This window comes from Meleagris gallopavo, chromosome 15 (assembly GCF_000146605.3).
Source record: "Meleagris gallopavo isolate NT-WF06-2002-E0010 breed Aviagen turkey brand Nicholas breeding stock chromosome 15, Turkey_5.1, whole genome shotgun sequence".
NCBI classification, from domain to species: domain Eukaryota; kingdom Metazoa; phylum Chordata; class Aves; order Galliformes; family Phasianidae; genus Meleagris; species Meleagris gallopavo.
The window spans coordinates 17,184,563-17,209,357 of NC_015025.2; the positions used below are offsets into that span (position 1 = coordinate 17,184,563).

The 24,795-nt window shown below is 51.9% G+C and overlaps 1 protein-coding gene across 3 annotated transcripts in view; it reads right to left on the reverse strand.

Moving 5' to 3' along the window:
- The window catches only part of LOC100546312 (E3 ubiquitin-protein ligase Jade-2-like), a 35,621-nt gene extending 12,333 nt beyond the window's left edge, over positions 1-23,288 (reverse strand). Inside the window, exons 1-4 of one of the 3 annotated variants that reach the window (XM_010719270.3) lie at positions 21,719-21,745; positions 21,211-21,268; positions 19,376-19,461; positions 10,996-11,153 (exon numbers count right to left, since the gene is read on the reverse strand). In XM_010719270.3, the coding sequence (XP_010717572.1) occupies positions 10,996-11,153; positions 19,376-19,461; positions 21,211-21,268; positions 21,719-21,730 (314 nt within the window). In that variant the 5' untranslated portion in view covers positions 21,731-21,745. Of the gene's footprint in view, positions 1-10,995; positions 11,154-13,141; positions 13,250-19,375; positions 19,462-21,210; positions 21,269-21,718; positions 21,746-23,264 lie in introns of those variants that run through there. The other 2 variants (XM_019620529.2, XM_010719271.3) reach the window with 2 other exon arrangements.
- Between the last annotated feature and the right edge of the window lie 1,507 nt (positions 23,289-24,795).

Here is a 24,795-nt window from a genome sequence, read left to right on the forward strand (position 1 = left end):
ACAAAAAGTGCCCCTATATAGACTTAAATAAGCACAGCTCATACAAAGGATTGGCTTTTACTGATCTGGAATGAGGCTCGTTCTGCTGGCTCATGCCTCCATATGCCTCAGCCTCTACCAATCAGACTCATCACATTGATGACTACAGAAATAATGCTGGCACCACTGCTTTAACATCATGCCCCACTCCTCCTAAAACCGCTTGGATGCTTTTCAATGAGAACCAACCTCTCCCACTCCCCCACGCTCGGCACAGCCCCACAGATCACAGCCAGGATCAGCAGCCGGGAGGCTTTGTGTCGGGGTCTCTGCAGGAACCCTCTCACTTTGCAGGAGTTACATGATTTCCCTTCACGCTGTGAGAAATTAAGCCACTTTTACACTTTGCAGGGATCCTTGCTCCCTCTCTGCCTCACGAGCGCTGGTGCACGCCTGCTGCCAGCAGCCTCCCACGTGTGTGCTCCAGTGCCAAGTGAGCCGGCATGCCCGTCCCTCTGAGCTGGGGGTTTGCTCTCTGCCTCCTTCTCAACACCATGCAGGCAGCTGGGGCTAGGCTGGAAACGCCAACATCAACCGGCTGCCTGCCCAGAGAGCCAGTCCTGGTGCTCATATAGCACTAACAGCATCTGCACAACACAGCACTGAGAGCACAACTCAGCCAGTCACAGGAGAAGTGCCCTGAAAGGTCATTTCCCTCTGACCTTCCAAATTATATCCATGATGAGCAGCTTTCCTCATGGCAGTAATTTTCCCATTACTGCTCGCTGACTGGAGCACAGTGAAACGGGTGCTGGGCTGCAGGGGTGAGATAGATGCTCAAGGGCAGCCCGGATTGCTCCATGCAGGCCTCCAGCTCCCGTTTCTGCCCTGGTTTATGATGCCTGCAGCCCCATGCCTGCCCATGGAGATGTCCCACATTCCACGTCCCACATTCCATGTCCCACACTGCATGTCCCACATCCCATGCTGCTTGGAGCAAGCACGCTGCAGCAGCACTGACTGCAGGCTTCCTGCCCAGCACTCGCTGTCACTTCGCCTGCGCTTCTTGGCAAGTCAGCAGCAACATGGATGACACTTGCCATGCACACGTCAACAGTGTCACGCGTAATGACATGCAAGCAGAGGACGAGCTGGAAATAAGAAGCAGCCTGCGGTGCCAGATGACAGATCTCCGCAAAGCTGGGAGCTGGAGCTTGCTGCAGTACTTGCACAGCTCACGTTTCTGCCCCAAAATATCACCTAACAGCCAGACGTCAACACAGAGAAATGCTGCGAAGGAACACCGTGAACGGCACCGCCGTCCCTTCCCAGCTGCTGCTCTGCCTGGAGCAATGGCAGTGCAGAGCCTGGGGCTCCGACCCTCCTGCACCACCACCATCAGGTTCTGCAACTTTTCACGACTTGCTGAGATCCTCAGCAAAGCACCCAGCCTCTTCTGTCTTCCTTTCCCCATCAGTGGATTGAAAATAACGATACTCTCCAACACTCCAAGGACAGCTCCTCCAAATCTCAGCTGAGGATCTGAAAGTAAAGCCATGAAAGCACAGCTCTGTGAGGCTCCTGAGTTTAAAATGAGCTCGCTGTAATCTAGGACAGGGCTTGGGGATTCAGCAAAGTCTGTATTTAACGTATTTAATGCAGACAGCAGTAATAACACTGAAACTACGTGTGCTCCCAACGAGCTTCAGGACTCTCCTCCAAGGAGCTCCCAGCCCCATTAAATACCCTGGAGCAGCGTGCTCCCAGCAGAATTGAAACCCTCAGTCCCATGAGCCATGATCAGGGCGGTTTGCAGAGCACCAGGCCCTGGGCTGAGCAGCAGCGGGCTCAGCACGGTGGCTTGGAGTCAAAAGCTCTGAGCAGTGGGAGAAAAGACACCCAGGAGCACTGGGCATTCCTTCAGAGCTGTGCCTCCTGACCTCCTTAATCCCCGTTACACAAGCAGCCTGTGGCACAGCCCTGCAGCAGGTACTCGAGGCGCGTTGCCTGGCTTTGCAAAGAGCTCAGTGATGCAATCACAAAGCTTCACGTGGGGATTGATGCTAACAGCACTGCTGCCAAGTATGCCTGGAGTGCGGCTTCTCTCCACACTGCAAAGTGAAAAGGGTCTTCTGCTCACTGTGCATTGCAACTTACAGAGCTGCTCTTTGCTTTAAGACCAAGTTAAGGAAAACACGAAAACCTAACGGTGCCCCACACACTTGCTCAGCTCAGCAGCAGCATCTGAAACATACCTGGAGCAGCAGTGCCAAGCACCGCCCAAACCTGAAGAACAGGTCCTGGGGAGCTTGTAGTCAAAGGCTGCATCCATCACACATTGGTCCCATAGGAGTGAGCACTGATATGGAACATCTCTTACGTACAATTTCAGCAGGTGAAACAGCACTCCTAAGAAGCAGGACATTCCCTCCTGATACACTAACATACATGGCAAAGAGCTTCTTGTTATTCAGTCATAGAATCGCTTGATTTGGAAGGGACTCTTAAGGGTCACCTTGTCTCACTCCCCTGCAATAACAGGGATGCCCATGGCTCAACCAGGTCCCACCACCTCTCTGGGTAACCTGTGCCAGTACCTCACTGCCCTTCCTGAGGCACCCAGCAGAGTAAGATGCTTCATGGAGCACATGGACATGGATACAGCCTGGACACAGCAAGAGCTGCAGAGGCACTGTGATGTGCAGAGGATGCTGAGAAGAGAGCATGGAGCGTGACCCTGGGCTGGAGATGGGAAGTACCACGGGGCCCCATGAATCATAGCCAGAGCTGCAGAGTGCACCAAAATGGGAAGATGGGCAGGAGGTGTATGACAGCAAAGCAGGAAACAAAAACGAAAGCAAGCAGGAGTTTATGCCTTTATTTAGCAAGGCAGCATTTAAAAGTATTTGTATCAATCAAGAGCTTATTTAAACGAAGGGCTGAAAACTGGGATCAGCCAGAAAAGCACAACAAACCTGAGGCCATTAGTCTGCAAGTGGGTCTCAAGGGCACTTGAGGGAAAGAAGTAAGTGGACCCCAACACTCTCGAGGATCACATCTATCCTGGGAGAAGATTATGTGGTAATAAAACACACTCAGCCAATTCCCATGGTTAATCATCTCTGTAAACGGAATGCTTCAGTTTGGCTGAAGGGAGAAGGCTTTTTTTCCCCCCTATATTCTCCCTTTTAATATACCAGATAGAAATAATAAATAACCCCGCACAGCACTTCCCTTCCGAAAATACTTTGCTTTATGACAGTGAAGGCTTCAGCCACTCATCTTCTCACTACCTACATTCCAGTCTAAATTAGTCCTGTCCAGTGTCCATAAATAAATCAGCTTAGGAAAGTCAGTGGAAAGATAATTCTGCCAGCAACCTTCAGAGGATGCTGATCCTGCTGTGCTGCCAGCTCTGCTCGCGGGGGAATTCTCCAGCAGCACACTCCAACTTTAAAAAGGCATTCTACAATTTAAAGGGATGATTTTCATTTTCTGTTTATTGAAATAGTATCCAGAAGGCAGTCAGACCAGATGCCCAAGCTTCTTACCAACTTAAGCTCACGGATTGTATAAGCACTATTGCTTCCGAATAGCGGAGCAGGTGTGAGAAAAGGAGCGCAATGGTGAATGGGTGACAGGGCTGGGGGCTGCACCACAAACAGCACTCTGTGACCCTCCATGTGCCCAAGCCCTGATTTACTGATGGTTGTTATGCCACCTCGATGGCTCCTATGAAAGTCTGTAAATCCATAAGCCAAAAAATGACAGTCCGAAAGCTCAGTGCAAAGAAGAAAAAGGGAAATCGAAGGGGAGATAAAGCAGTCAGGCTCTACATGACCTGGCCTGATATTGAAAGCAGCACACAGGTGGAGGGGAGGCAGCTGGAGGAACATCTCTGGGATGTGGGTGGAGGTCCCAGCAGGTGGCTGAGGATGCTGCCCCAGCAGCAGCACAGTGTGGGAAGTGTTCCAACCCACCTCCCACACCAGGGGGCTCAAGATTTGGCAGCTGTCTTTGCAAACACACAAACACATAACAGAGAGAATCAGGATCAGCTCAGGGGGGCAAAGGTGGGGAATGCAAACCCTCAGCTGTGCTTCCCTCTGCTGTGAGGCCAGCTTGCTGCCAGCACCTTACCAAGCACATTTCTAGCAAGAAAATCCTTTCCACAGAGACCTGCCTGGTACATCTACATGGCAGTGAGCAGCTCCCTGTAACTGCACGGTTTGTCACTGCTGCTGCTGGGCTGCATGGCTTTGTACCTTCGGTTCCAGCCCTGCGGTCCCCAGCTGACCGAAATCTGCACTGCAACTGAAGACTGCGGTATTTTTCCTTTTAGCCTCCCTCTTGCTTGGTATAACCCAAACCTTCAGTAAAGCACTCGTTCTAAACACCTGGGCACGGTTACATGCATGGCTCAGCACTGAAGCTCCTGGCTGGCTTCTTGCTGCTGTTTCAGGGGAACAAAACAGCTGGATTTAGCCCCGGGTGAATGCACCAAGCTCCTGGAACAGCAGCTCTGTGCCCACAAGCCCCCCCCTTCATAACTGCACAAACACCAGCGGCTATCTCTCAGCACAGCCACAGTCCCTTTGTGCTGCCCAGGCTGCTCAGGAAGGGTTAACACTGCCTGCAGCATTGGCCTGCCCTCCAGTACAGCAGCCAGTGAGCGAGGCTGCAGGTGACGTAATGCCCGGCTGGCTGCGGGATGCGCATCGTGTCCTGCATCCCATCCTGCATCATGGCATCACGTCCTGCATCCCATCCTGCTGGGGGGCAGCCAGGCACCTCAGTGTCCCCACAGCCAGGCAGGGACCAGCCCAGGTTTTTCCCAGCTGAACTCCCAGCGCTCCCCAAGCAGAGGTTGCTATAATAAATAAGCATTACAGGCTCTGAAAGCATTTACAAGTTTACAGCGATTGCCACTGCGCAGCTCTGTGGGTGCACCCTGCACAGCTCCTCTTACAGCTGCAGGCACAGCGCATGTCCTGGCTGCAAAAATCCTTGTTTAGGCTCTGTGGCTCCAGCCACGGTCAGGCTGCTCAGGTTTGCAAACTCCCTCCTGAGAACCTTGTTTTGTTACAAATAGCAGGGAGGTGTTTGGTGGCCCTTAGGATGCAGACACTGCACACAGTTTTCTGTAACTTGTCCTGCAATCTCCATGCCACAGTTAACAGGGACTATGAGGAAAACGCTCCCTTTCGCCTTCTGCATCTCAAATCTCCTCTGGCAGCAGCCTGTGAGCAGAGTAGGTCCTCCAGCCCTCTGGAGTCACGCAGTTCTCTAAGGAGAAAGCGATTCACTCCTCTTTGATGTATTAAAAAGAGGAAAACAAGGAGCAGGAGGCACCAAACAGCCATCTTGTTAAGCCCAGACAGCTCTTCCAGTTTTGCTCTGGAACTGTTTATCACCATATAAAAGCCCGATACCCAGCAGACAAGATGAAGACTAGAGTGCTGATGTTCCTATCTCTCTCACAGTTATATTCCAAGCCAAATCTCCCCGAGATTCAGCTCGACAGATGAATTATTCAGGTCTCAGCTCTGATTCCAGCAACAGAGTGCAGCTGTTTTTCTGCTTGACCAGAGCATGGCAGCGTCTGGGTGGGAAGCAAAGTAACACAGCTCAGGGCTGCTATCAGTGAAGGGAGGAAGACTTATATGTATGTTTGCTGAATATAAAAAGACAAAAAAAGCTGCTTCTTCATCTAACTTCAGCCATGCTACTAACATTAAAGCATCTGGAATTAATTGTCAGGCAGATAATGCTTTCACAGTTATTTCAATAATGCAAATAGCCCAACTTCTCTAGACATCTACTAATGGGGAGCAGAGGAGGTGTGAGCAACAGCAGCAGACCCACATCTGCTGTTCTGCAAGCAGGAGCTTCCCAGTCCCAAGTCCCAAATCCCAAATCCACCCCATGTGACCACCAAGGGAGTGCAGCTGAAGCTCAGACCAAAGCTGGGGTGCAGGGATGTGTGTTCCCATGGTTAGCATGGTGCAGGCACACAGGTCTCCACTGTGCAAAAACCCACCCAAGTGGAAGTAAGGCTGCGAGCAATCTGAATGGGCAGCAGCCAGACTCTGCAATGCACTTTGAATCACTGTTTTAACACTGAATCCTGAAACACAGGACGACAGCTCCTGCTCTGAGTCACCAGAGGCAGAGGGTGGCCAGGAGGAACCCTCTGCCTTCCCACCACCACACTGCTGCAAAGCAACACATGCCTCGGTGCATCCTCCAAATCCTCTTCAAATGCACTGCAGAAACTCCAATCTACCACCAGCCCTCTCTCAGCTCAGCCAGGTGCAGTGGACACGGTCCCGCAGGCTCAGCTCAGCTCAGCTCAAAGAACTGCAGCTCTCACCCCAGTTCCATGGGATTACCAACAGCAGCTCTTGGCACAGAACAGCTGATCCCATCATCACCACTGCTGGACCATCCCGGCCCTCTCACATCTCCGAGGGGCTCTTGAGAGCTTCTCATCTTACTCAGCAGGGATGCAAGGTTTGCAAATCCCCTTCTGAGAACCCTGTTTTGTTACAAACAGCAGGGAGGTGGTTGGGTGGCCCTCCCACAACGAGGGGATGGGGCTGTAATTACTGCAGCAGAGCTCAGACCCACTTCTGGGTGGGGAAGGGACGAGGAAGAGGAAGAAGATGGGAGGTGATGGAGTGAGATGCGGAGACTCCCCAAGGGTGGTGGAAACCATCCCTCTCTTTCCGTACATCTACTGCTGGGATATGCCATGTGCCACATCCAGCAAAAATCACAGACATCCACAGGGAGAACAAGCAAACATTTTGAACAGACCAGTAGCTCTGCACTAGGCAAGAACATGCTGGATTAGCACGTTTCCCATAGCAAGCTAATAAAGGTGAGGACTCACTGAAAGCATACCTGAGGATTTGTCAAGCAGGCTGTAAAGCAGAAATGATTAGAAGTAACAAAGGAAGGCAATCATGCTCATCCCCTCTCCAAGCGCTGGATACAAAATCAGTGCTGTGCCCCAGCCCACGCTGAAGCTCTTGTGCTTTTCTCCCATGGTGGGAACCCCAAAACCTGACAACCCCACTGGGGCTGCAGCTCCTGAGAGAGGAACCCACTCACATGGACCTGACAGAGCCCTGAGCTCACACAATTTCACCACAGGCTAGAAGTGGGTGGGAAAAACAAACAAACAAAAAAATACAACCCAGGCATCTCATGTTAAAACAACAGCACAGCTCCAAGAGATACACAGAGTGCTGCAGAATCTTGCCTGCCCCTTCTGCAGCAAAGCCCGAGGGAAGCTGCTGATGAGTCAACAGGCAGCAGGCAGCCGGCTGCAGGAGGGAGAGAGGGAGGGAGGGAGGGATGGGAGGAAGGAGGGAAGGAAGCACAGCCCCGGCTGGAACGCAGTGTGCTGGCTCCACACACCAACAGAACTGTGGTAGATGCTGGGGCACCTCCTGGGCTCAACACCTGGCAGCCCCACATCTTGCCCAGGGCTCCTGCAGCAGCACCATACAGCACAGCCAGAGGTCTGCTCCACCTGCAGCTGTGCTTCTGGAGGGCATGGGACAGAGGGAACCAAAGGGGACGGTCACATCATTGCCCGGATGGTGTGGCAGCCGTTCATCCTCTCCCATTGACCCCCAACCAGGGTTTGCGCCTTCCTGTTGCCACAGCACTTTCTGTTTTCTGTTCAAACAAGGCCACAGCAACGATGCAAGGAGAGATCTGCGACGCCAAGAATATCTGGGAACCCTGCCAGCAAGAAGCAGCCTTCCTGCTCGTCCTCCCGCTGTGCGCACATTCACAGGAAGCAGAGTATACAGCACATACTGATGGAGCTTAATGTGAGCTCCCAGAGCCGCCTCGAGGTCCTGCCCACATCCCTTCAGCTCAGGGAAGGGAGATGTTAAACGATTCAGTAAATAAGGAACTAAAGGCTTACAGGTGCACAGCACCTGGGATAGGTGCCAGTGCTGCATGGAACGATGCTCCCGGTGCACCAGGATGAGCTGGGGTCAGGCTCTGTACCACTGTGAGGGAGGGGCTCTGTGGCCCCATATAAGAAACCATGCAGAAAGCAGAGCATCTTCCTCCAGAGCTCATCATGGCATAACTGTGGAAAGGGAAAGCTCATAAAACCATAGAATCACTGAGGTTGGAAAAGACCTCTCAAATCCCCAAGTCAAACCCAGACCACCCCCACCATAGCCAATGACCATGTCCCAAGCACCACATCTCCACATCTCTGGAACACCTCCAGGAACAGGAACTCCCCCACTCCCTGGGCAGTCTGTGTCCGTGCCTGACTGCTCAGACAAGAAATTTTTCCTAACACCCAACCTAAACCTTCCCTGGAGCAACTTTGGTTGCCCCAAAGGTTCCTGTTCCCAGCTGGTGACTGGATGGTCCCCACACTTCGACACTCCCAGACCACCAAGATAACTGCATTCGGCGCTGTTTCCTTACTTGCTTACCCTTAACCTCAAGCTGTGATGGTCCCATTCTACATCCAGCACCCTGGAAATGTCTGTGCTGGGGTTCCCCCATCTGTGAACCCATCCTGGGGGCTACATTGCTCAGCCCTGCTACTGGGCTGCCCAGTGCACCTCCTGGCTATGGGACCCAGAGGAATGGGAAACACACTCTTGGGAGAAACTAACTCCTCATTTTCCCTGTTCTCATTTGCTTTTCAATGGCTTTTAGAGCCAAGCTTTGCCCTTCAGGCTGTGGGCAATTCCCAAGCAAGCTGCTGCATAAAATGAACCTCCTTTTAAGCACTGATGAGTCAGGTTTGTGGTGAGGAAGTATGCAATGCTCCACGCTGCCCAGGGGCCCTGCTGTGCAGACAGCACCCACATGGCTGGTGGCATCCAGCCCTGGGCACCAGAGCACAGTGACACGGGGCCAAAGGATGCTTTTCCTCTGTGGCTCACACCGGTCTGCAATGGACCCCGTGTTAAGGTGGTTCTCAGCGAAGGCATTTCCAGGCAGCTGCTTTCTGAGGAAAGCATGCCTTAAAAGAAGGCGCTTTCCCCTTCTGCTTCACCCACAGCTTTGACATTTTAGAGCTCCAGCAAAATAAAACGTTTCAAAATCTCATTTTCAGCTTTGGATTTGCACAACCTAGAGGCGAGGCGCAAGGGGGAAGAGTGCACTTCTGAGCACCCAGGCAAGAGATTTGAAGAGCAGCAGCTCTGTGCAATGCACCTTTCAGTGCATTTCCCCTCACTTCTATGGACAATGCTCTGTTACACCACTTTGAGATGCGGTACAAAGCAAAACGATGCCCCTGGCAGTGCTGCACCTGGGGCAGTGCCAGCTCTTGCCCTGGAGGAGCAGCAGCCATAGGGCTCTGAGCTTCCAGCCTGCAAAATGCTCAGTGCATCACCAGCCCACAGCACTAACTGATGTAGGATTTAGGGCAGCGATGCCATCAGAGGGACAGAATCTCCCACACTATGTATGCTGCCCTGCCAGAAAAGGGACGGATGCGTCAAAAAAGGCACCTGCACAGCCATGAGCTCATCTTGCTGCGGTGGGAAATATGCAGCTGTCCTCTGGGCAGAAGGCCTCTGTGATTTAGTTCTGGTCTGCAAAGAAACCCTACAGGAAGTAGGATGGAGCCGCCAGTGCTCAGGAGCTCTGGAAACAAGGGGAGGGGAGCAGAGGTGTGATCTGCCCACAGAGCTCACAGCCGGCTACCCAGGAGCAGACACAGCACTGCCATGCAGATGCTGCTGGGGTCAGCTGCAGAAGGGCACCTCCAGCAGGGCACTGCCAAAGCTATCACTTCTCAGCTGGAAATAGCCCCAGTATGGTTCTCAGCTGGGGAGCAGAGCATTCATGAGCACAGACTGCGGTTAGCTATCAAAGACAACTTTAAAAAGATACTCCACTTGCTGCTTTTTTTTTGTTTTGTTTTTCCTTTTTTTTTTTCCTCTTTTCTTAAGGATTAAATCAACTCAACAGCCCCCTTTACAACTTCCCTTTTGATGTGTTCAGACTCATTAAAGTTTCATTTCTTTCTCTGTTTTCCCTTGGGGAGAGCTGGGGGGAGTTGAGGGGGGCATACACAAAAGTTTGCATCAGACCCGGGGCTGGCAGCTGCAAGAGCAGCTGTGGACAAATGGAGCTTCCATGGGACCAGTGCTGCCCTGACCCCCTCATGGTGAGCAGCACACGGCCCCAGCCCACCCTACAGCAGCACAATGCCTGTGCCATGCCTCCCCATGCTCCCCCCACAGCATCCTCAGCCGTGGCTGTGATGGGGCAGTGGCTCACCCATGTTTCTTTTGTGCCTCAGCAGCTGTTTTAGTGCACTCTTAAAACTTCCCCATTTTAAAATAGCTAACGAGGCACCGACCTAGGCCAATACAAAGTCCTGCAAATGCCTGGCTAATGCTGGGCTCCCCAGCCCTGTAATCTCTGCATCCCCATCACATTTGCAACTCATAAGAACAGCTCACACAAGTTTTTAATTTAGGGGCCAGCTCCTGCACCCCCACATCATGACATACAGCTCCATCATAGCCATAGAACGGGGCTGGATTGGAAGGGACCTCACAGCCCCCCCCGCCCCTCCCTACACGTGTTGGCTGCCCCCCAGCCCAGACTGCCCAGGGATTGGGCATCCACAGCTCTGCACAGCAATGCCAGTGACTCTCCACCACTGGGTAAATCCCCTCTTCTCTAGGCCAAACAGCTTCAGCCCTTCTCCATAGGAGAGATGCTCCACATCTCTGAGTACTGAATCACAGAACCATTATGGTTGGGAAAGACCTCTAAGATCCCCAGGTCCAACACAACTCATCCCACCATGCCCACTGACCACATCCCCAGGCGCCACATTTCCATGTTTCTGGAACACCCCCATCAGTTCCAGTGCCAGTCCACTCTTCCTGAGAAGAAATCATTCCTAATATCCAACCTACTATCATCTTCACGGCCTCCCTCTGGTTTTCCCAGCTCAGAACCCCCAGCCACAAGCACACAAAGGGCAGGGATGCTGCTTACCTGACCACGGGCTGAGGGATGGCCTCGGCGCTGGCTGGGACCTGCACGCCCTTCTCCCACTCCTGGCGCCAGGGGTCTGCCAGCACGTAGTACTCCTCAGGGCTGAGCTGGAACGAGTCAGGGATCTTCATGGCTGTTATCAGGTCCGTGCGGAAAACCTGCAAAGGGAAAACACCAACAGTGGGTGGAGGGCAGGAACTGGGACATGGCCATGGGCAACAGTGTGACAGATGTGCCACGTTGGCCCGACACCGTGATGGGCTGCATTCTCCCAGGTGCTCACAGCAATGGGCTTTCTACCACTTTCGCTGGGGCAAGAGATGCTCCTCTTACTCTTGACATGATAGGAGATGAGAAGCTTTTGCACACCCACAGGCATGCAAGCACAGCCCACCTCGCTGGGTGACCCTGCCCCAGTTTTGGCACTGCAGGTAACTCCAGATGTTACTGGAATCAACAGAAGGCATTTGGAGAGATTTATATGGGAATAGCTGACAGCAACTCCGTCTCCAGAACTGCCGCAGTGGAGAGCATCAGCATCAGAGCATCCCCACAACAAACCTGCAGCTCTGCTGCTCTGGCCACAGCTGGAGCCATGGCTATGGAAAACCAGCCTGGGGTTGGGCGAGGAGTTTGGAGCTGGTATGTTAAGATGGGCTCCCCGCCGCCTGATGGGTTGGTGGAAACACAAAGGCATCGCTGAGCTGCAACGCTATTTCACTTGCTCATTGTCTCCCTCATACCCGAGGGCAAAGCTGAGTTTACAGTCTTGGAAAAAATTGTTTGCTTAGTGAACAGGAAAATCTCTGGCTAAATGGTGATATAGATGCCTGTGTCCATGCCCACAGCCAAACACGCAGAGGTTTCTCCTGATCCACTAAACCCGCTTGGAGACAGACACAGAGCCCTCCCTGTGACACCCCCCACTCCTGGGCAGGGAATGGGCTCTCTCCCATCTCTCGTTGGGCCCTGCAGAGCCTTCCCCCACTGCACTGTGATGAAAAGCATTCCAAAATAACCCACTGCGGTAAATAAGGCTTTCCTTCCAGGGGACTGCCTGACAGCAACGGTGCGAGCAATCCTGTCTACTGCAGGGTAAAAATAAATCGTAAATGAAAATGGATGGTTTCTCCTTTCTACCATCTGCTATTAGCTGCAAAGATGTCAATGATGCCAGCAGCCAGACCGGGACACCACGGATCTCCAAGCACTGCTCCTTCTGCAGAGCTGGGACAGACCAGGTGTTTCCTTCAGTGCTGCTTTGCCTGTTTGCAGTGTCGGCCTCAGATCGAGGACTGCTTTGTGAGAGCCACAGTAGATGCCATAGGATGGTTTCACATTTTCAATTCAACGATAACATTCTTTGGAGTGTTTTGGAAACTAAATCAGCTAAGATGCAGGAAACTGGACATTAACTAAGACCACTGAGACTGGGATTTAGGTCAGTTTGTTTAATCCCCAGAGCCTCAGCTGATAACCCAATTAGAGTTAAATACAATAAGCGACCTTTTCTATGTTGGGACCTCCTGGAACTGTGCAGGTACCTCCATCCCATCGCTGCCCACATCCCTACAAAGCAGATCTGAGCCTCCCAAGCACAGCCCCAGCACATCCCTCAATGAACCAACAGCCTCCATACTGCAGTCACACAGGGGCTCCATGTCTGAATGGTGCTCCATGTCAGAAAGATCAAATTCCTCTAAGCCTCTCAGTGCAACAAATTCCTTGCTACAAGCACCACGGCAACGTTTTGCTATGCTGTCAGTGCATTAAAAAAAAAAAAGAATTAAGATCAACACTAATTAAGCACGAGGAGTATGCAAGAAGTCATAATCCTCGCAGAGCTGCGTGTTGGTGTACCAGGCAGCAAGAAGAAAACAAGGTCAGCTTGCTGCAGCTCCCTGCTACACAGCAGCACGTGGCCACGCTCCGGTCAGGACACTGCATGCACACCTCACCACTGCACAGCCCTCCCTACAGCTCCTGCCCCCCGCACAGCACAGGCTCTTCCCCAAATCCATCCCTTCTGACTCTTCAGCTCGCATCCCTGAAGAAGCCGAGTTTTAATTTTAAGCCAAATAAGCACGATTGTATCTATTTCCCCAAAGATGATAAGGCGCATCGCGGGCTGGATGTGCAATCTTACCACTTCATTTATTTAGTCCTTCTTGGAAAACAGATAAGCTCGCACTTCCAAAGGCAGCAAGCACGCCAGCACTTTATCACAGCGATGCCTCTGTCTCTTCATGAAGAACTGGAAACGCTCAAATTATTAACTATCAAAGCAGAACACTTTAGAAATGATAGAACGCCAGAGAAATTGTAAAGGAAAGCAGATCAGTTGTCTGGAAATCTCCCAACAGCTAATATGCACAAATTGTAATCTAAATGTCTTTTTGTTTTGAATTGTCTGGGATTAGGGTTGGGAAAAGACTCAATTATTCTACTCAAACTCTTCTGAATTATTTATGAAAACTAAATAAAGGACAAATTGGGCACTGATGAACTGAGGACCTGGCGGTGAAGAGAAAGTTGTGTACCAGAAAACAAGCAATTTTCCCTCAATAGTACTGTTTACTGTTTCCTCCCTCCCATAGGAACCCACAGTTTGTCTCAGCAGCCCGGCTGCCACCTGCCCTGTGCCACAGCCATGCTGCAGGGACTGGTGGGTGCTCACCTCGGTGGCACCTGGAGCCAATGGCAGCACCAAGAGGGACCGAGCAGTCAACTGTCAGACACCATACGGAACCAGCAGTCAAAAATTACAGATGTGAATTACTTCCCTTTGCTTTCATGGTACTATGTGATTCCAATGGCCAGCAGAGCTCTTACATCCAGAAACACCCGGTCAACATGACCACTGGGTTACAGGCTCCTGTAGCTCTTGTTAACTAAGTCAAGTCCTGCCATACACGTCCCATGGATCTTTGGGAGCACCAGGTACCTCTGGATGATGCTCCTTTGAACAATGTGAAGAAGCCACACCTGCACCTGCCTCCTTCCACGTGCTGCCAAGAGCTGCCCAAACAGCACAACAGCTTCTCCAGGGAATAATCCCATCATGGAGCCCTTCATCTGTCCTCTGCCATGTCCTAAGCTTCACCACTGGGTTCCAGCTGACCTAGAGGGCACCAACCTACACTGCTGGCACACAGGGCAGTGGTGACTTCCCAGAGGGTGACAGGGCCATCATGTCACTTGCTGCCCACTGGCCCCTTATCACCTGCCACTGCCACTTCCTCATCCCTTCAACACACGATGCCGGGCTGGCAGCCCATCTCAGAGGTCCAGAAACATGAGAAATCAATGCAATACAAGAGCCATCACATTACCCAAGGATATATCCATCTTTGTTATTATTTCTGTAGTTCACTGTTGTGAAGCAAAAACCATATTGATCTCTCTCAACTAAAACCAAAGACTACATTAATGAGAAACAACATAACTTCTGATTCTGACATCCTAATTTTTCACTTCGCCTGGCTCCAGAAGGGTATTCTTGTGACTGCGCCAGCAACCCAAATGTCCCCTCCTGTGACCTGGGGATGCAGCCAGGGCTCAGCTCAATGTGGGGCAGCACTGCACAGAAATCATCCTTCTCCAGTTCTGCATTTCATCTCTGCCCATCAGCCCTGCCTCTGCATCTTTCCACAGCCTCTCTGAGATCCCCATATCGATGTCAAGGTCTTTACACTCGTCTACAAACCTCAATACAGCAATGCACAGAGCTCATCACTGCTCAGCTCCACTTAATGCAAGGACTGTGCTTTTAGAGGCGGCACACAGCGGGGCCAAAGCTGCCACTTACCCCACCAGCCCCACACGCTGACCTGAAAACATCAGATTCACATCCCTTCCTAACTGCTTTCCACTTACATGAGATCAGCTGCTGGGCGAGAGCCAAGAAGCTGAATCTGTTTTGGTCTTTAAATCTAAACTAAAGAAACACTCGTCTAGCACTGCTTTTAATTAGCTATGAGAAGTGCAGCGAGCCCGGGGACCACGCCGGGTTCTGCACAGTGGTGGCAGTCCTTGTACAGGGTCTTGTTTGTGCACATTGATGTTTGTATCCCCCAAAGGTTTTGCAAAAATGAACCTCTCCAAAGTGCTCCACGCTGCAGAGCGCAGCCCTCTCCGACACCCAGCATGTGCAGCAGCATCCCTGTAAGCTCCAGAACAGCACTGGGAGCATTGGGCACCGTTTCTTCTGTGATTGTGCAGCGATGGTTCTCAGCATGAAGCAGTTCTGGAAGCTCAGACAAAAGGTTTTCTTCATTCTGGTTCGATACCACTCTTCCATCATCACCCATTCCACAAGGTCTCACCCATCCCACAGGTCTCTCCTCACAGGGCTCTCTCCTCCCTTCAGCGATGCGATGAGCCCTTCATTCTTTCAAGCAGAAAATTGTTTGCTGTAGCTCATGAGTCACAAGGATTTTGAGAGAAAGAGAAAACAAAGAGAACAATGGGAGCCCTGGGAATATCTTTTGGTTGGACAAACTGTCTTCGTATCAGCTGGAGCTGGCACCTCTGCGGGTCCAGCCCTTGGCTGCCCACCCAGCTCCCTCCCCATCTCATTTCCCAGGCATTCTGTCACACTCTTCTGGCCCATTCCAAAAGGAGCAGAGCAGCAATGTGCAGTAGCAGGGCTCAGAAACGTGGCAGTGCCGGGTGCGTGTCTGTAAGCCGTGATATTATCTGCCTGTGGGGAGAAAAATACTTACTCTCGTGTTCATTTGGGATCCAGGCCGCTATCTCTTAATCTATTCTTGTTTCCTCTTGAAATGCTGAATGTTAAAGACCCAATGAACAAGAGAATTTAAAATAGGAACTAGAAGCATTTTCATCCTGCCCTTCTCAGCATTCAAAAGACAATGGCATTAATCTGTTAGAACCACACTGGCTTGGGAAAAGCGACAAAGGCACCGCAGTCCAACCTTTCAGCAGCAGCATATTTTCTCTTAATTCAGCACAGTAGAAGTACATCCAGCCCTGCCTGGCCATATGGCCTCTTACAAATGTCTTTCTTAAAGCACGGAGAGCCCAGGGACTAAATTCACAGCGCCCTGTAGCAGCATGTACCTACTGCAATGGGAAAAGATTTCAACACAGAGAGAACCAGTGCAATAATAATTGCTTTCTAGAAGGTAAATGATATAAAAATGAGGGTGTTTAAAAAGGGTTAAGTGCTTGTAAAGAGATGGAAAAAGACATCTTTCCCAACACGGAAGTCCTATCTAAAGGAGGGAAGCAGAAAATAATGTAAATTGTATAAATCCACAGTTTCCCCCTCATCCTGAAGACGGCATGCAGCTGCAGTCCTGAGATCCCCAACAGGATGGATCTGAGCGAGAGGGGCAGGGCTGACACTGGGTGAGATGAGCAGCAGCTGCACGGGGAGAGCTGACAGCAGAGCTGTGCCAGGCAGCAGGGCGACCTGGGGCAGCAGGTACCTCTGCCCCCACAAAGCATTCCAGCAGTGCAGCTCGTGGCAGCGCTCTGGATCCCGAATAGTTCAGAAGCTAATGACTAACATCCTGGCTAACGCAGTGACTCAGATGTAGCATCCAAGAGAGTCCCCAGGCCGCTGATGGCTGGGAGCTGCAGGATGTAACCGGCGAGCATCATTACACACTTGCCTTGTTCTTATATCCTCTGCTTAGACACTGACAACTGTTCCCTGTCAGAAACTGGATAGAGGGCTGACGACTGCCATCAAACCCAGCGAGGTTTATGCTCGCATCCCCGCAGCCCTATAGCTGGAGCAGGATTGCACGAGAAGCAAAAATCCATACTTCAGGCACATCTCATCCCTGCTACAGATTCAGCATCAAGAACCAGGAGGAGCTGAGGGCACGTCCTGCACCCTGCTGCCACCAGCAGCATCCCTGCAGCCCACAGAACTGCTTGGGGCAGCAGCACCTTGGGTTGCAGGAACCCCTGCTCCCTCCAGCCCACATCCAGGGATGAATGAGCCCTAATGAGACAAATGCAATCAGGAGATTAACGCAATCAGGCACTGCAAGGAGCTGCCTCACTCCATCCTCAGCCCCGAGGCTTCCCTGCCAGCAGCCTGGTGGGCATGGGGATGGCTGCCACTTTTGTGAGCTTTCACAGAGCCCAACGTCTGGGACACATCGGGAGAGAGCCCAGGCAGAGCCCTGTGACATGCACAGATAAATATAATCACCCTCCCTGGCAATGGCCACCATCGCGGATGTTTACAAACAGCTCAGTACTTTTCCATGTAAAGAAGCTTGTTTTTCCAGATGCCTCGTATTGGGTGGTTTTTAATGTGCATAGTTAATCCCTTCTCACAGAGTCTTTCATAATAAACACCACCCCCTGACCCAGCTAATAACTATGTAACACTAATGCTTCTGATTTTTTTTTTTATTTTTTTTTTTTTTTATCTCCTGTGCACGTTGCCAGGGGAATGCAGATGGCAGCTCAGCCTCTAGCCCTCTTGCAGGGAAACGGGGACACAACTCTGGGAGGGATAGCAGAAGTTGGGGGTGGTCCCCAGGCTGTCCCCCAACACCACTGTCCCTGCACCCCAAGCTGTGCCTGAGCTGCCTGTGCTGAGGAGCTGGCAGTGCACAGAATGCTGCTTGGATCCTTGCAAAGCCAGAAGCCATGTGCAAATCTGAGTCTAGGCTGGTGTTTGAAACAGCTGCTCCACCCCAAAATGACTGAGGCAGGCTGTATGGCAGGGTGTGATGTCCAATAGCTTCACTGTGCTTTCCTTGTTACCTTTTCCATCCTCAGTATGATTTTCAAGGCACCTGGCTATTTCACGTTAAGCAGAATTGACAGCAGCGTGTTGAGGGTTTTGCTCTTCTCCACATTTGCCATTCCAAACTGGATGCCCACCCAGCTCTGTGCCCAAAAATCTCCCTGCACAAGGCCCTGCAGCACTTCCAATGGACAGAGATGGGCACTGCTGCAGCTCAGCACGAGCACAGCGCGCCCAGGGTGCCAAGACCATAGCAGGACACGAGACAGTTGGGGATGGTTTGGAAGATACTATTGTAGGGGAAATCCACAAACCAACGCTCACTGAGGAGACCTCCACACCACTGCTGTGTGTCCTGGGCCGTGTCGATGATGCCCAGCCAAGCCCTTGGCTTCCACCAGGAGTTGAACCCGATTGGCACTGCACCCAGCAACCACAGGGAAGATGCAAGATGGGGAATTCCAGCTGAGATCCAGACGGCTCACATCTGCTCAGGTTCCCACTGAACTTTTATAGTTGGTTTGTCAGCTTGAGCGTCCTGGCCCAACTCCAGTGTGAGGCACTGTGTGTTGCCTTCCCCAGGTCCCCGCGGTTCCATCCAATGCTAATGTGCTGCTGTGGATCACTCTGCCCCAACTGTTACATGAACAGTTCTCCAGCATTGCACTGCCAAGCTTTGCTCCACTTTGCTTGCTCCAGGGCTGCATGCTCTGAACCCGGTCCTCGCAGGCCCTAATGTCCTGCTGGGTGCCCTGGACACAGCCCAGTAACATCCCCAGTGTGCACACCTGCCTCACCCCCATCCTTAGTGCCATCTCATGGAGGGGTGGTGGTGTCTCAGCAGGAGGAGATGCCCCAGACATTGTCTCTGTACCTGGGGCTCAGCTCACAGACCCCCCCCATCACTCATTCTGAGAGACACAGTGATAAGCACAAAGCAACATTCCCAGCTGTCAGCAGGCAGTGACACCTGAACCAGGCTCTTTGTTCACTGGAGAGTTCCCAAGTACCTCAGCAATCACATCAGCTCCTTAGTCCTTAAGGCACAAGCAACCTGGGCTTTTTAAGCCCCTGTCCACTGCCAACACATTAGATACATCAGTGTAAATGTGTCAGTGATAAAAACTAAGTGCAGCTGTAACTCAGGCAGTGACCACAGGAAAACCTCAATCTCTGCTCAGCTCAAAGCAAAGGGGGGATGTTACAAAGGTCTGTGCTCACTGGGTCACAGCCCCAGGAGCAGCACAGTGCAGCAGCTTGAGGCAGGATTTACAGCCTGCATTCAGGGAAGCTGCACCCCTGCCAGCTCCACCTTCAGCTAAACTTAGCTCTGTTTGGACACTGGTCTGGATGGAAATGTGTGAGCAATGTCACTCTGGCTTTGCTCACATTGTTCTGGGAATGAAGATGACTGCCACTAAGCAGAGCAGTTGCTACAACAACAGCTCGTGTTCAGTATAGTTTCTATGCCTATTAGAAACAGAGCTGGGAGCCATGCAAGGGCAGCAAGGCACGGCCACAGGGCACCAGTGGGCACCGAGCCTGGGACGTCAGCATAGGGCCACCTCCAAACCTCATCTGCATGAACAGGGTCCCTCTGAGAACCAGGAGATCAGGTCCCGGGCAGCGCCTCACACCGCATACCTCAGAGGGCTTCTTCTCCTTCTGCCGGGACCAGCTGGATTTGGTGTTGGGGATTTTGGAGCATCTGGACGCGGACGTGGTGTGACCTGCAAGAAGGCAGAAGAGATGTTACCCAACAAAGAGACCAAGTTCTGTCTGCGTCACTGTCTATGTCACTGCTGCCCCTACAGCCCCAAGCCAACCCTGGACAATGCTAGCAGGTGATAAACCCGAGTGTGGCATTACAGCTGTGCACATCTCAGGGTGCTTCACCAGAACAGATTAGCATCGCTTTCCTGATGCTACAGATGATGAAGCAGAGCCCCTCGAACTTAAGAAAACTGTTCTCAAGAGAAGACATCAGAACTGCCCAAAGCCATAAGAACAAATGGCTTCCATCAGGGAGTAAGCCAGGGATTAACACTCCTGAAATCAGGGATCTCCTGGAATCACCACTCAGGGAGGAGAGATTGAACTGTTCCAGCATGGATGCTCCAAGTGAAGGCCATGAACCACTCAAGGACTTCAGACTCTGGCAAAAAAATATTGACCACAAGTATAAAACTTCCTCGCCAGCAGCAGGATCAGTAACTTCCATACTGTGTGCAGCTCAGCAGCCCCCTCTGCACCCGACAGCACACATCAGTAGTAGGAGAGTATTTGCTGTGGGATTTGGGATTGCTTTACTCTGAGATCATTATGAATGGACTCTCATCGTCCTGACTCGTGCAGTACTACCACTGCTGCCACCACCTCCATGAGGCAATGGCTGCTGAAGCCTGAAATGCAATGGGAGCTCTGTTATTAATTACTATTTCCAGCTCACCTGTGTTACTATTACTACTACTGCCAGCATCAAGAAAAAAAGCTGTTTGCATTTGGTGACAGTAAAAGATAAACTAATTGCTGGTGGCATCTGTTGTACAACTGGATCCCGCCAGATGCATAACAGTATTTTGGGAGCACACCAAATTGGCTGTCAATAGGTCTATTGAGCACTGCTTTTACCAGTGGAGGGCTAAACCACACCGTGCCTATAAGCCAATGCCAAACCAGTGCCACGTGGCACTGCAATTACACAGGCTTGGATCACCACTACCACCATGTCTCCTGGGCAAAGGCACAGCAAAGAGGTCACCCTTCTGTTTACAGTTATCCTGCAGGAGAGCATTTGTCAACAGCTTCACTATCATCTGCAGCACAAGTATCAAAGTCCAACAGAGATAAGGGCACAATGTTTTATGCCATGACTAAAGATGCCTCAACCCCCAACGTGGTTCAGCGGTGCTGCTGCAGCGGGCAAAGCCCTGCAATAAGTGGGAGAGGAAAGCACTCTATTTATAGCCAAAATTCAGCACATTTGCACATGTTTATTGTTGAGCACATGCTTCTGCACTCCGCCGAATGAGGATGAAGTGAGGTATGTGCTTGACAGCAAGCGTGGGCTTGCAAGCTTTGCTGGCTTGAGCCCTGTCCCTTTTCCCACATCCCTCCTCAGCTCACAGGAAGGGAACAGGAAGGCTTGGGCTTCACCCTGACCCCAGCAGAAGCCTCCCAGCACAGCTCAGCTGGGGCTGATGGGGCTCACAGCACAGCTCCCTGCATGAGTGGGGGACTTCCAGCAGAACAAGGAGCCCACAGCCCGACATCTCCATTGCTATCGGCTTCTGCTGTACATCCTTGCTGCATTTCTGACAAACCCAACCCCACGTGCAACTCATTGTGAAGCAAATCTCCAGCAAATGGAACAAACACAGCTTCCTCAGCTCTTTACAAAGTAATTATTCCAACGCTTTCCCTCCTGGAGGTGAACCACTTCAGTTATCTCGCCCAAAGTCTCAAATTAAAGGTCTTACTGTCAGTGGTGTCTGAGTTATCACTGCTGATCGAGTACTTCCGTCGTTTTTCTTCCATCTGCAATAAAAAAGAACAGCACGTTACACCCCATGCCCAGACCCCCTCTCTGCACCCCCACCTGCCTGCCCTGGGTGCCACCCCCCAACAGGGCACCCAGAGCTCCAAGAAGGACATGCAAAATCCCCTCTAGGTTTTTATTTATCAGCACATGGTTGCACTTCTTCCCCAGCTCTCCCTGCTCCCAGGCAGTGCAGTGAACATACACTGACTGCTCAGAGCAGTGCTCTACAGCACACACAGCCCCAGGGCCCTGTGTAGCCCCACAATGTGTGATGCCCCATGAGGCTGCAGGGCTGGAGGCTGTGCCCAGAACTACCAGGCTGTGGCTGTGGGAAGTGCACGGCTACAGGAATGGAAACTCTGTACATTCTTCGTATTTCTGCAGGGGAAGTCCATGCAGTACTGAGTTCAAGAGGACCCCTGTGTGCAATGAGCCTGGGGTTTTACCCTCTGAGTCATCTTCCCACTCGGGCTGCACTGACTTCTTTTAAGAGCTGTGATGTATCCGCAGACTGAAGCATGCTTCCCGCAGCCTGGACCTCCTCCAGCACTGCTGGGCAACCCCCAGCTGCTGCCACTGCACCTCCGGGGTGAGATGGGCACAGGGCACCAAGGCAGCGCTGCAGGGGGCTCAGAACAAGGCAGGCATGCCTCAGAGCAGCACTCCCTCTACCTGGGAACTGAGCAGGCAGAGCTGAAGGGGAAGCACCTGTGTGAGCACCTGTGTTAGCAGGTGCTTGGAAAAAAAGGAAAAAGAAAAAAAAGAAAAAGGAGGAAAAAAAAGAAAATGAAAGCAAAGGTTTTCACTTGTGAAGAGCTTGGTTTCTCAGGGATCAGCAGATGGTGATCAGCGCAGCCCCACCTCCAGGGCTCTGATGGAGCACTACGCATGGACCACCCTGCTGAGAGCTACCAACACCTGTAGGCACCAACCCCATGGAATCCTCCCTGGTGCCTTCTGTAAGAACATCCTGTAAGAACCTGAGGCACAGAGACTCTGTGCTCCAGGGGAAGGACACAACTGTCCTGTGTGGTTCAGCAGCAGCACACCACACACACCAGGAGTTCCACTTGGGCACAGTTCCCCACTGCTCACACGAGGCCCACACAGCACCTGTACCCAACGATCTGTACACTGTGTTTTACCATACCAATAGAAGGGATACCATACCAACAGAAGAAGCACCACCATAAACATTTTAACTACTGGGGCTGCCGTAAGGCATTGCCCTGTCAAAACACCATTAGAAACGTTTCTTGAGAATATGGCAATGCTGATACATTCCTCCAGTGATTCCCAGGTTAGCAGCTGTTATTAAACCAGCTGTGTTCCAAGCAGCCATTAGGTTTTGCTTGGGGAAGAGGATATTGATGGCAGATTTACCTGTAGCTTGCTTTCTTTCAGTGGAAATGCTACCTGAATCTTGGCTCCCACTGGCCGGCTCCTGGAGCACAGTGATGGAGCTGTGCTTACTGATCCATGGAGCTGCCCAACACTGACAGCCCATAAACCAACACCAACAGGGAAAAGAACCACCTGAGCTGGAGCACAGGAATGCTACTGAAGCCCAAAGACGTTTCCAGTTCTCCCATCTTTGGCTTTATAGCAAGACAGCACCATCAGCATCACCGCCCTGCTATGCATCCTCTGTGCCCAGCACAGGGGTCAGGGCTGGGGCTGCTTGTGGCCATGGGGTGTTTGTGGGATGAGTTTGTACTCACATGCAGAAGTGGTTCAACACCACAGGTTAAATTGTGGCTCTATTTCAACAAATTATTTTTGCCCCAGTGTGACAGGAATCAAGAGAGCATCCTCTGAACTAAACTGCATTTCAATTGCTCTGAATGAAACCCCTGACTGAGCCAAGTATGGGCATCTCTGAACACAGCAGCACCAAAAAGGCAGCCCTAGCCCGGGCAGGGGACAGCACACAGCAGCACCAACCGCCTGCAGGAAGGGAAACAAGGTACAAAACACAAAGGACGGGCAGACCTTTCAGAAAGTAACTTCCAGGACGCAGTTTCCTGAAGAACTCATCTTCCAGAGCCCACCAAACAGTAGTAAACTGCGGTACTTAACAGAGGAATTTACTGTAGAAAAAGGGTAATTGGGCAATTTCCCCACCTGGAGCTCAGGGCTATAAAGTCTGATGGTGGCTGGGCACCCTGCTGGCACCCCTCCATCCCCGCTGCTCGCATCCTCGCATCCCAGCCCTCGCACCCCCGGAGCTCTCTCTGCCCATTCCTCCCCCCCCCAGCCTCCAACTCTGGGCTCAGCCCAGCCGGTGTGTTACAGAGCCATTCAAAGTCTCCACAAAACGCAGTGCATTGCTCCAAAATTAATCCTCCGTTTACATTAGGAGCTAATTTCACCTTTAACTGACCCGTTCCCCACATGGCATCATTATTAAAGTCATAAACAAATACCAAAAAAATTTGTAATACTTTGAAAAGGTCGCTCTTAGGTCAAACTTGGCCCAAACTCTGGCTTTTACAGAGCCAGAAACCAGGAGAAAGGCTTCTATGTATGCTCGCTTAAAAGATTCAAATAGAAACAGATGTGGGTTTCTTTTATAAACAAATGAACATCCCCCTGAAGTGTCTGCAACTCGACTGGACTGCGCCAATGCCTGCAAACCCGAAAACCGGACTGATTGTGAACTAACACATGCTCAGCATCGCCTTTGTTAAGCTGAAAAAGGCAAATAAATGCAAAACCGAGGAACGCGATGGCCAGCCATCAGCTTAAACAAATTTAAATCGGCAGGACCTGGGGCGAAACAGCCGCGGGATGGGCAACGGAGTGGGGGTGGACGGCGGATGGGGATGCTGCCATACCCCGTTCCGCTGCATCGAGCATCCCTGCCGGAGGAAGCGCCGGTGTGAAGTATCCCCATCGCCGCTATGGGACGAGGGCGAGTTCTCGGGGATGCGGTTTTGCCCGGCCCACGGGAATAGAGGAGCAGAGAAGTGGAGGCAGACTCAGAAGCACCTGCCCAAAGCCTGAGCTCCTGTCCTGCCGTTCCCCAGGTCCCACGTAACCAGGAAAGGGCTCAGGCCGTCTCCTCGCCCTCTGCCAGCCCCTTCGCTCAGGGAACCGCGGAGGTTTCCCAGCTCCCTGTGAGCTCCTCGCCCTGTGCATCACACGTGCGTTCGGGGATTCCCGGTGGCACCGCGTGCGGCGGCCCTTTAGGTCACCGAGGGAACGGTTCTGAACTGGGACAAGAGAAATTCGCACAGGTTTGCCGCTTCTACGGGGAACACAGCACAGAAATCCGCACAAACGGCAGGAAAAGCAGGGCTCGGCCATCGGCTCGTGACAGCGCTCCGGGACGCGCCGCGCTCCCCGCACGACGACCTCCGCTCGGTGACAGTTGAGCAACAACAGCGGCTGAGATATGCGCTGTGTTTGCGAGCTGCAATGAGACTGCAGAAAACCACTTCCCTGTTTGTTCCTCCGGCACAGAAATAGGAACACAAACAGAAAATAGTGCCCCCAGCGGCACGCGCACCCGCCCGGCTCC